Raw genomic sequence first — 11,036 nt, forward strand, 5'->3', positions numbered from 1 at the left:
CGTGTTGGATATTCTAATGAGAACTCTATCGAAATTTATTCCTAGCATAAAATAAAAACTAAAACCAAAATGATTATTAAACGGATGTTATAATTATTATTATTTTGTTGATCATTATATCAGGAGTATAATTTACAGACTTACAAATAACTCAACCATGTACTACTACAGACATTTGAAATCTTCCTCCTCTCAGAAACAATTCACCGGCATGCTACGACTGGAGTTTTTGAAGGTGCATTACTATTTTCTAAACAAGAGGAAGAAAGAAGAAATGGGCAAGGAAAATTTTTCCGAACGGGAAAAAAGGGTTTCGGCACCAAACATCATTTCACAACACAATTCATTTTTGGCTAAATCAATTTCAATAATCATGATAATGCACATACAGGCCCCTACAATCTGCCCAAAGTATCTTCTATGTAAACTAAAATAAAAATGAGTCAGATTGATTGTGAATGCATCTATGTTATCCATTACCTCTTCCTTTCGGTTTCTTTCAACCTAGACCGGAGCTAGTACCTGGTACAGGCCTCAACATTGGATGATTTAGCGTCGGCTGGGCAGCCCCTGTGGCATTAAACATGGCATTTTGAGCTGATGAGGACGGCTGTATGGATGTCAAAGGCATCCTCGGCCCCAACCCTTGCATTGATTGACGTGGCACGAATGGCATGTGGGGATTGACTGGTTGGTTGTTGCTGTATCCTGATATGCTCGGTTGTGAAGCTGAAGGTGACATAATCTGTTGCCTATTGTTACCAACATTATTATTGGACATGGAAGAACCAACACCTGCTAAACTCATGGGCGAAGCACCAGCAGGTCCAAACTGAGTTGACATAATGCGGGCACGTTCACTAACCATCCTCTGCCTTGTCTTCTCCACTTGTTCGCATTCTTTCATTAGGAAGGTTTCCACTTCTGCAAACTGCTTTAACTTCAGCTCCAATCTCTTCAACTGTCATAAATTGCACACTAAAGATAAGAATACTAATCTTATTCAGTTTGAGTATGACGTCATACGATATTAATTAAACCCTGCTTAGTAAGATATAGGTAACTCAAGGAACCAGACACAGGTAAAAATGTCAGGTGTTATGTTATGGCAATGTATGGCAATGTTATGCCCAGATAGGCTTTTGACATTCGGATAATATCCAGTGACCAAGGATATGACATTATCCCTGTGATTGTGTGAGATAGAGGACAGAACATGAAGTTGATAAACTTTTCTAATCATATAATAATGTTAATAAAAGTTGAAAGTTCAGCAAATAAAGCAGCTCCTGTCAAAATAAAACAAGTTTCTCAGAGCAAAAACACAATGAATTTCTGTGGATATAAGTGGGTACTCGTTTGGCCCATTTTCAATAGAGATGATCCATCTCGGGTTTGTACACCCAGGATACCTTTTAGTCCAATACCCAGGTAAGGCTATCAACAGACACCAGACAAATTGAAATAAAATATCCAAGATCCTAAATACTGAATGACAATCACAAAGGACAGCTATATATGATTTGTGTTATGATTGGATTAATACGTGAGACAATAGTTCTTTAAATCTTCCAATTAACACATCAAAATATGGTTTCTTAAGTACGCAGCTAAAGTCAGATTTAGAAAAGGACCTCTTAGTTTTTGTTCCTAAGAGGTTCAACTCCATCTTCACTTATCTTCTTTTACTGCTTTCTTTTTTCGTCTGATAAGAAAAGTCTCATCTTTACCCATTAACCAACTATCAGACAGCAACTAATACTAGGAAAAATGGCACAAGTCTTTTTTCTTTTCTTTTTCAACTAATACAAGAAAAAGGAAAGAAAAAAAAAATACAAATAAGGAAAGAAACAGTTACATGTACCAATATTTATACCTGATGATTTATGATATTAGCAGATAGCCTCTGAATTTCCCGTTCTTCGTGATCAGCAAACAATTTTGCCTTTATTGCAGCTGCAGCAAGCCCGGCCTTGGCAGCAGCTTTTACTTTTTCTGTACGTATTGGAACCACCCCTGCCTCATTTTGACCCCAAGAACCATGGCCTGCTGAGTTCTTTTCTGTAGATGAATCCATGAATAACTGGATTAGTTGAGAGAGAGAGAGAGAGAGAGAGAGAGAGAGAGAGAGAGGGAGAGAGAGTATCAAAAAAGAACATAAAGAACTGGCCTACCCTTTTGCGGAATTGAATTTGCAGAATTTCTATAAGTACCACCTTCTCTACCATGTATACTCTCAGGGTTCATCCTTCATTGGTCAAAAAGAGATTTTATGCAAACAGGAAAAGATTCACAATATCAATAAAGAAAATACACCAATTACAATAAAAAACTTTTTGGAGTTTCCAATGCGTTCACTAGATTAGCAGTACAAGAGACCCCTCATCTTTTACTAAAAAAAATTAACCAGGCAACTGGAGGGTTAAAAATAGAGAAGGGGGGGAGGGGTGGTAACTGCGGATATTTAACCACTAAAAGTCCTATGAGCTCCCCAGGGAACTATTTTAGTATTAAAAATATAAAATGAGTCTGCTGTAAACATTACAACAAAGGAAAAACACCTCTGGCCTGATCCTTCCATTATACTTGTAGAGGCAGATACACCATTATCCTCAGAAAATACCGTCAAGGCTGCATGGGAACAAGATGCAGCGACTCTTGGCCCAACAGAGGAGGCCAGAAACGAAACCTGCAAAATAATACACATGTTAGCTATGTAAGAACACAAGTGAAGTCCAGAATACCTTTCTCTCGCATTAAATTTGCATTATAATGGAGAACACAAGTGAAATCTGGGAGAACCTTTATCCCTATTGATAAATTCTGCATTCATGAATCTAGCTAGCGCCCCTCTAGACCTTTTTCAGCATGCCTTTAAACGATTAATCAAATTACACAAGAATTCTGATAACGCTATGTTAAGAGAGCGTGTAATCTTGAAATCTAATCACTCAACCCTCTATTATCAGTTTTTATCTAGCATTCTTTTTCTTTTGTCATTTGTTCTTGCACTAGTTGTAGGCTCACCTCAATGCCACTCTCTCAAGAATGTAGAGTTATTATTAAGTGAATGCTTTGCAACCTCAGAATGAATGTTTACAATGCATGGCCCTAGTCCCAACCATGCAATAAGAACGAAAAATTGAACCAAAGAAAATCTTTACAAGCTCCCATAAGCATGTATGCATTCATTATCTGAGTTGGTAACTTAGAATCAAATATACTCAGTTTATTACAATAATTGCCACTCTATCAAAATACTTATCCTGAGTCCAGACTGCATAGGCTAGCCGCATCTGTTTAAAGCATTTCCATTTTCCAAACAGATGAAAAAGTCGCATCATGAAAAAATAAATAAATAAACATGCTTCCATTCTCTTTGATATTAGGGGTGTGTCCAAGATACACAAATAAAGAACAAGTAATCATGCTTCTTTTATATAACTGGGACACTACCTTTCAAGAATACGTGCCCATATGTTTCAAGGGAACTATAAGAAAATAAAGGATCACCATCAGATTAGTCACCTACCAGGGCCATGACTGGATTCCCAGAATTCGCAAAAGGGAACCTACTGTCAGAATCAGCATCTTGTAGGCAGGATCCTAAAGACAAATTGTGAAAAGATAAGTTGGCATGTAATTTAGAAAATACATTAGGATTACTTGAGGATGAGAACCATAAGTAAATAAAAAAACCTGCTGCATCACCATTTGAACTTGAATGAAATCCTCCACGACCATCTTTATCTGACAAATTGGAGGACAGGGACATGCCCGGAACTTCAATATTTTCAAGCAGGCCATCCTCCACAGGCAAACGAAGAAAATGAAGGATGCATTGTGCTTTTGATTTTGAACCGACATACTCAGCAATTTCGTTCCAGTTCTCATTGTGTATTTCCATTGCCTCGAGCAGCAATAGGGTTTCTTGATCGGTCCAACTTTCCCCATCCAAATCACCATAATCTTTTGTTGAATCAATCCGTACAAAATCTATGCTTGAATGACCAACAACATATCTTCCCTCATGGAAGCAATTAGAGCACAGCAATACATCAACCTGAAGCACAAGACACCAATTAACTACAGTAGAGAATAAGAATTCAACCAAACTATACTTATCCTAAGAATTAATATAATTAATTTGGTTCAGCTACAAGGATCCTTTGTCTCAACCAGTGTTGCCCCACCTTGGGCGGCCCAGGCACTTGGCGGCTGGACACTGCCACTATTAATCTCTAGGTGTTTAAAAAATAAGAAGGGGCACCTAGACCTACGTAGGCATCTGCCTAGCCCACCTAGGCACCCCCCCCCCTAGGTTGTGATTCTCACTTAGACAGAAAATAGATAACTTTCATTTTGCATTTTAGTTTTTCAATAAATTGTAAGAGACTTGTTGGATACTTGGATGAACGGTCATTATATGCTTGTTCCCCATGTTTTCAATATGTTCTAGTACTTTATAATTTATTTGTTATTTAAATAAATTTAATAATAAAACGCCTAGGCCCCCACCTAGGTGCTAGGGCCAACCGCCCCAACTAGCCCCTTTTAGAACCTTGGTCTCCACTCAATCTCATCAAGGTGACATATTATCTTTAAACATATAAAGGCAAACTTCAACGTCATTCAAATAGAAGCAACTTTTGAGCTAAATAAATCCCATTTTAGGTTTTTCTGTTTAATAATATCTTTCTACTGAGTAGGGAAAAAATATAAAAGATGAAAATGTTAATTTATCAGGGGAAATCTTGGGGTAACAAAGTTTCTTAATAAAAGTCCAAATCTTATTAAGTTTGAATTACCATGAGATTAAAGTCAACTTACCTGTCTATCTATAATCAGTTATGAACTACCTATCAGATGGTTTTAAAGCTTTAGAGCTGTACTCGGGTCCAAACTTGGCCCCCTCTCGCTAACTTGAAGGCATTAACTACATATCAGATGGTTTTAAAGCTTTAAGGGTGTAATTGTGTCCAAACTTGAACAAAGGCTTGAACCAGCATTGCCATTGATAGAGCCATGAGCTAATGTGCTGGTGTTTACATAAAATAACATAACAGGCCACAATACACAGGTGTTGAGGACATGCTGTTAATAGTAATGCATCTAATATGGAAAAGGAAAATGTGGCAGCAACTACTAAATGTGACATTTGAGCCAAAAGTTATCACAAGAACCAGTATAAGCTCAATATCAAATCATGAAAGTTCAATTTCACTTGAGGATGCCAATAAATTGAGTCAGTTTGTATAACTAGTTAAATTTTCATTGAAAACTTATTGTGGTATCTTGCAGTTGGCCTGGGAGTCACATCAACATGAAAGTAACATGCCAACAAGTACTGCAGAGTATTGTTCTTGTGCAAAAGTGGGGTTAGGAAGCTATCTAAACCAACCTTCTGCCATTTGACACACAAACTTCATTTCCGTACAATCAACTGTGTGTTAAATTGTGTCACATGTTGTCATAGTAACTACTTACTGCATTTTCATTCATCCTTTGAAGAAAAAACAACATAACATGAATGGGATGAAAGATACGTACCTCTTTCTGTGACTGATAGTATACACTGGGAAGAGAAGAAGAACAGTAATTGCAATGATTTTCAGATAGACGCTTCCGAATTGTGTTGTCCAAATCAGAGACATCATCATCACCATGACATGGCAATGACGAATAAACTTCAGCTGCCTTAAGCCTACATCTGGGCTTGTCAAATTTGATTAAACTATCAATGGACTTCAGAGCAGCTGATGGCACTTGAATCTCACCATTTACCTCCTCCCTTAAGTAAGAACTGCCATTGCACGGCTCATGACTGGGTGCTTCAGCACAGTAATTAATAATTCCCCAGTGATCAAGAAAACGAATTATTCGAGTCAAATCTTCAGTACTTAGACGACCTAATAATTGTTGGAAATCAGAAAATGCAAGCCTTTTCTCTGGATTTTCCATGTATTTGGCAACAATTTCATTCCTACAATGCATGTATAGCTCAGGAGTATGATCTGATGATTTTCCTGAGAAAAAATGCGGCACCACCTGTCTCTCCAGTCGATGCACTGTGGCAGGTGAAAACCAATCTGCAAACAGGAGAATCCCAACAAGCAGAAATCCATATTCAATATGCATCTATATATGCAAAAAATGCATTATAAACGTGTACAGCAGTTTGCAACAAAAGAAATCTCAAGGCTTTAAGGTGCAGATAATATTATAACCATCTACGATACTTGCTTGATATAAAAGAATCCAAATCCTTCTAAAGGTTAGCTTCGTCAGAACCCAAAAGTATATCTTTTGTTTGGGAGAATATCAGAAAAAAGCATCTCGTTATGTCCTTTTCCAATCATATAACTGTCATAACGCCAGTCCAGGTTAGCAAATCAAACAAGTGACAAGTGTTGAGTAAGGTCAGTTCAATTAGGCCTACCATGAAAGTTCCATAAGACACTAGCATAAAAGTACAACAAAGATTTTCCAGAAAAACCAATCTCGAAAAGAGTTATTAAACATCGACACTTCCCAGCCACTTTCTTGCACAACAAAACAAATATGAAATTCTGCAGCTAACAAAAGTCTGATGAAACTTGAATCCCCATTAGTCATTACTTCAGACTATGATCCAACAGATAAACAAAATAAATTGCACAAACCCAGAAGCAATTTTGCAGTGAAATTCGAGGAGACAACAATTAATGCAACCCATCAAATACCCAAAATCTGTAACATATGGAGCTTCAACTATAAGGCAACCATAAAATACCCAGAAATTCTACTGCTTTAGCAACTGTTTGCCACTTTCTTTAGCTCACAAGTAACTGAGATAGAGAGAGAGAGAGAGAGAGTTGAATAACACATACATACCTGCGTGCATTGGAACCACATGAACTCTGTTCCCATACCGCTTCACAACGCCACGGCCCTCCATAGTCGACGGAGGTGTGACCACGTAAGCCGCTCCGGAGCCATCTGCACGGTCCGGATCCAACGCCGGACTATCGGCAGGCACGGCGGACAGCGCCTGGAGCTGACCGTACGACACATTCTCCAATACAATCGGACTGGCGGGCCCCTTGGCATCCCCGCCGCAATGATTGGCTCGCTCGAGCGCGACGAGGGCAAGAACGGAGGAATGGGGCCGGTTGACGGTGCGCAAAACGACGGGAGGGAAGTCGCTTACGCGGACCCCACCGTCGAGGACCTCGGTCTCGTGAGGGGCGGGATCGGGTGCGGGAGTGGATTGGGGGTTATGTTGGGGGTCCTCCGAGTCGTCGTTCGGGTCGAGCTCGTTGTCGTCGGCGTCGTCATCTTCGTCGTCCTCGCGCTTGTTCCGGCGAATTTGGGCGTCGCGCTTCCGCTTCCTCCATTTGCCGCGGGAGTCTGGAAAATTCAAAACAATAAGAGAGTGAAAACAAACAGAAATTATGGAGCGCCGATCGCTGTGCGTGTGATTAATTGAAATGTGAGGGTCTGAATTTCTAGAGAGAGAAAGAGATGTAGAGAGAGAGGGCTTAGGTTTGAGTTTTACCTGAAGGAGAAGCAGGCATTTTTAGGAGAGAGAGTGAATTTGTGGGGACTTTGATTGGCGCAGAATTAGAAATCAAAGGCAGAGAGACGACACAAGAGAGAGAGAGAGAGAGAGAGAGAGAGAGAGAGAGAGAGAGTATGTAGTGCTTTGCCTTCTCTGTTCCTTCTCAGCTTTGTGTTTTTTACTTTGCTTTCCTGAGCAAATTCTTGTTTTCAGGATTTCTTTTTCCTTCTCTCTTTTATTCTTTTGTTTTTTTTTTTTTTGGTTTAATTTCTTTTCTTTTTTGTCATTTATTTCCTTAGGCGTGTCACGCGTCGCACCTGCACAATCATCTGTTCATAACTTATTTTTCTTTTCTGTACTATGAAGTGCATTATACACGCATTTAACAGTCAAATTAAGTCCCTCACGCGTGTAACATCTTTTTTTTCGATATTAACAATGTACATTTTATATGCACTTAATCAGTATTATAGAATGCTAGCGACTTTTCTCATTTGAATCTTCTCATTGTACATTTCCAGCTCTCTTTTTCATCTTATAATGCTACATGGCAATTTGGACGGTCAATTTTCTAAGTCATCCTTTAAAGATCAAATCTCCCCAAAATCAATCTAGATCTTAAACCATTTAGTCATCTTAAACTTTTTAATAGATAAACAAACCATGTTATTAAGTTAAACATATAAAATTTGAAAACTTTAATTGAATAGTTAAACAATGTTTTATTTAATTGATTTTTTGCAGAATCAATCTTTATGTAAACTAGAAAGTATTTGTTTCAATCATCGTGCTCTTTGGCTAAACGAACTTGTCATTACATGTCACTTATGTTCCTTTATGTACTTTCAATGTGTGTAGCACATACACATATAGCTCGTTTACTAATCTGTAATCAGAAGGAATTGAGGATGAATTGATATGAGGTGGAATCAAAATCAGATTTTTATTGAAGTTGTTTACTAAAGTGTTCTAGAATCTGAGAATAAATGGTAATGATTTCATATAAGTTGTTTACTAATATACAAATTTGAATGAAAACTAATATAATTACTCTAAATTACTTATTTTATATACTAATTAATAGAAAAAATCAAATGCACTTTTCTCCCAATATCAAACATACTACAATGTACAATCCTTTTTCAGAATTTTAATCATTGCAATATTTTTATTTTTAATAAACTTTAATTCTTATTATTTTATTTTATTTAATATTTTCAATAGTGAAAAATAAAACCATCAAAAGAATTTTAAATATTACATTTCCTCTTTAGAATATCTTAAACATAAAAGAAAATTATCAAGATTAATGTTATAATTACAACAACAACAACAACAAAGCCTTTTCCCACTAAGTGGGGTCGGCTATATGAATCTTAGAACGCCATTGCGCTCGGTTTTGTGTCATGTCCTCCGTTAGATCCAAGTACTCTAAGTCTTTTCTTAGAGTCTCTTCCAAAGTTTTCCTAGGTCTTCCTCTACCCCTTTGGCCCTGAACCTCTGTCCCGTAGTCACATCTTCGAACCGGAGCGTCAGTCGGCCTTCTTTGCACATGTCCAAATCATCGGAGCCGATTTTCTCTCATCTTTCCTACAATTTCGGCTACTCCTACTTTACCTCGGATATCCTCATTCCCAATCTTATCCTTTCTCGTATGCCCACACATCCCACGAAGCATCCTCATCTCCGCTACACCCATTTTGTGTACGTGTTGATGCTTCACCGCCCAACATTCTGTGCCATACAACATCGCTGGCCTTATTGCCGTCCTATAAAATTTTCCCTTGAGCTTCAGTGGCCTACGACGGTCACACAACACGCCGGATGCACTCTTACACTTCATCCATCCAGCTCGTATTCTATGGTTGAGATCTCCATCTAATTCTCCGTTCTCTTGCAAGATAGATCCTAGGTAGCGAAAACGGTCGCTTTTTGTGATCTTCGCTAGATTGCTCCGGTCATTAGTGTGGATAAGTATATAAATGGATAGAGATAGGAAAGCAAACACAAGATGTACGTGGTTCACCCAGATTGGCTACGTCCACGGAATAGAAGAGTTCTCATTAATTGTGAAGGGTTTACACAAGTACATAGGTTCAAGCTCTCCTTTAGTGAGTACAAGTGAATGATTTAGTACAAATGACATTAGGAAATATTGTGGGAGAATGATCTCGTAATCACGAAACTTCTAAGTATCGGAGTGTGGTGTCGTCTTGACTTGCCTTATCTGTCTCATAGGTAGATGTGGCATCTTCTCTGGAAGTACTCTTCCTCCATCCAGGGGTGGTATCTTTAACTGGTGGAGATGCACAAGGTAATGTATCAATTTCACTTGAAGCTTACTTGTAGTCTCAGGCTTGGTCAAGCGCGATACAAACCATGTAGTAGGAGTCCCCCAAGTCGCCGAGCTAGGGGGTCTGCTGAAAGAGGTGACAGACAAGGTAAGCAATCAGAGCTCCGACTGATTGTTCACCTTCTCCCCATCTTGCAGCAGCATGAAGGATAAAGAGAAGAAAAATGAGAAGAGATGATATGAGATACTTTTGCTTTTGAAGAAGTAACTTTCCACAGGCTTATTCTTGAACTGAGCTGGAGGGTTTTCTGGTTTCCTCCAGAGTATAAGGCCGACTGAAGAATTTGAGGGTCAAAACAAGTCCATCAAATCTAGAGTACGTTCCACCCTGCTGATATGGGATACTTTTGCTTTTGACAGAGTAATGGGTGTATCGGCACGTGTGCTGTTACGCTTGTCTCCACATGCTTCCTTGTATCCTTCGCACTTGCCCTATCTGTTCCTCAAGCAGATGCGGAATCTTCCCTGGAAACATAAGATGTTGAAGATGAGTACTCGAGAGCAATGCCAGGTAAGTAATCAGGTAAGGGGTTCCAGGCAGTCAGTTCCTGGCTGGAAGCTTGATCCAAGTGCTGACTGATTGCTCTCTTTCTCCTTGTCTTGCAGGTAAAAACAAGGCCAAAGGAAAAGACAGGGAAAAAGCATGATATGGGATACTCTTGCTTTTAACCCTGATGATATGAGATATTCTTGCTCTAGTATAGCTTGTTTGCAGAGGTATTATCGGGGGGAAAGAAAGCTGAATATTTCGAAAGGCTTCGTTGGGAGTGCCCTCTCAGATATGATGAAAGGTTGAGCATTTTTGCAGGTCTGCCTGTCCGTTGGGGATGGAGGTCGACATATATAGGAGTCTCCCTAACAACAAGTAGTAATGCTATTCCTTTACCCTGCTTGGTCATAGCACGGTAGTGGGAGCTGCCAGTTTCACATGTTTTAACTCTGTCAGAGCACTTTGAAAAAGTGGTCTGTGGTATCTGGCTCTCGAGATTCGGAGAACGATGCCTTTTCGATTTTTGAGAAAGCAATCATGCTGGGGGTCTGGCTCTCGAGATTCGTAGAGCAGTGTCTCTTCGATTTTTGAGGAAGTAATCATGTTGGGAGTCTGGCTCTCGAGATTCGGAGGGCGGTGCCTCTTCGATTTTG

At 39.1% G+C, this 11,036-nt stretch overlaps 1 protein-coding gene across 2 annotated transcripts; it reads right to left on the reverse strand.

Moving 5' to 3' along the window:
- Nucleotides 1-70: 70 nt before the first annotated feature.
- Nucleotides 71-7,752, reverse strand: LOC103424685 (SWI/SNF complex subunit SWI3C-like). Of its 2 annotated transcripts, none has more exons than XM_008362780.4 (9): nt 7,538-7,752; nt 6,874-7,389; nt 5,551-6,089; nt 3,700-4,063; nt 3,533-3,606; nt 2,562-2,689; nt 2,175-2,248; nt 1,877-2,061; nt 71-961 (listed from the first exon to the last, which is right to left on the reverse strand). In XM_008362780.4, the coding sequence occupies exons 1-9, from the start codon at nt 7,554-7,556 to the stop codon at nt 500-502; spliced, it is 2,361 nt and encodes a 786-aa protein (XP_008361002.3). In that variant the 5' UTR covers nt 7,557-7,752; the 3' UTR covers nt 71-499. The 2 variants fall into 2 exon arrangements, with proteins under 2 accessions (XP_008361002.3, XP_008361003.3); XM_008362781.4 differs by having other exon boundaries at nt 3,712-4,063; nt 7,538-7,746.
- Between the last annotated feature and the right edge of the window lie 3,284 nt (nt 7,753-11,036).

The sequence above is a fragment of the Malus domestica genome, chromosome 08 (assembly GCF_042453785.1).
Source record: "Malus domestica chromosome 08, GDT2T_hap1".
Taxonomy (NCBI): domain Eukaryota; kingdom Viridiplantae; phylum Streptophyta; class Magnoliopsida; order Rosales; family Rosaceae; genus Malus; species Malus domestica.

Coding starts and splice junctions, on each gene's coding strand:
- LOC103424685 (XM_008362780.4), bottom strand. Junction 6,090..6,873: donor TGTGGTTCCAATGCACGCAG/GTATGTATGTGT, acceptor TCCTGTTTGCAG/ATTGGTTTTCACCTGCCACA. Junction 3,607..3,699: donor TTCAAATGGTGATGCAGCAG/GTTTTTTTATTT, acceptor ATTTGTCTTTAG/GATCCTGCCTACAAGATGCT.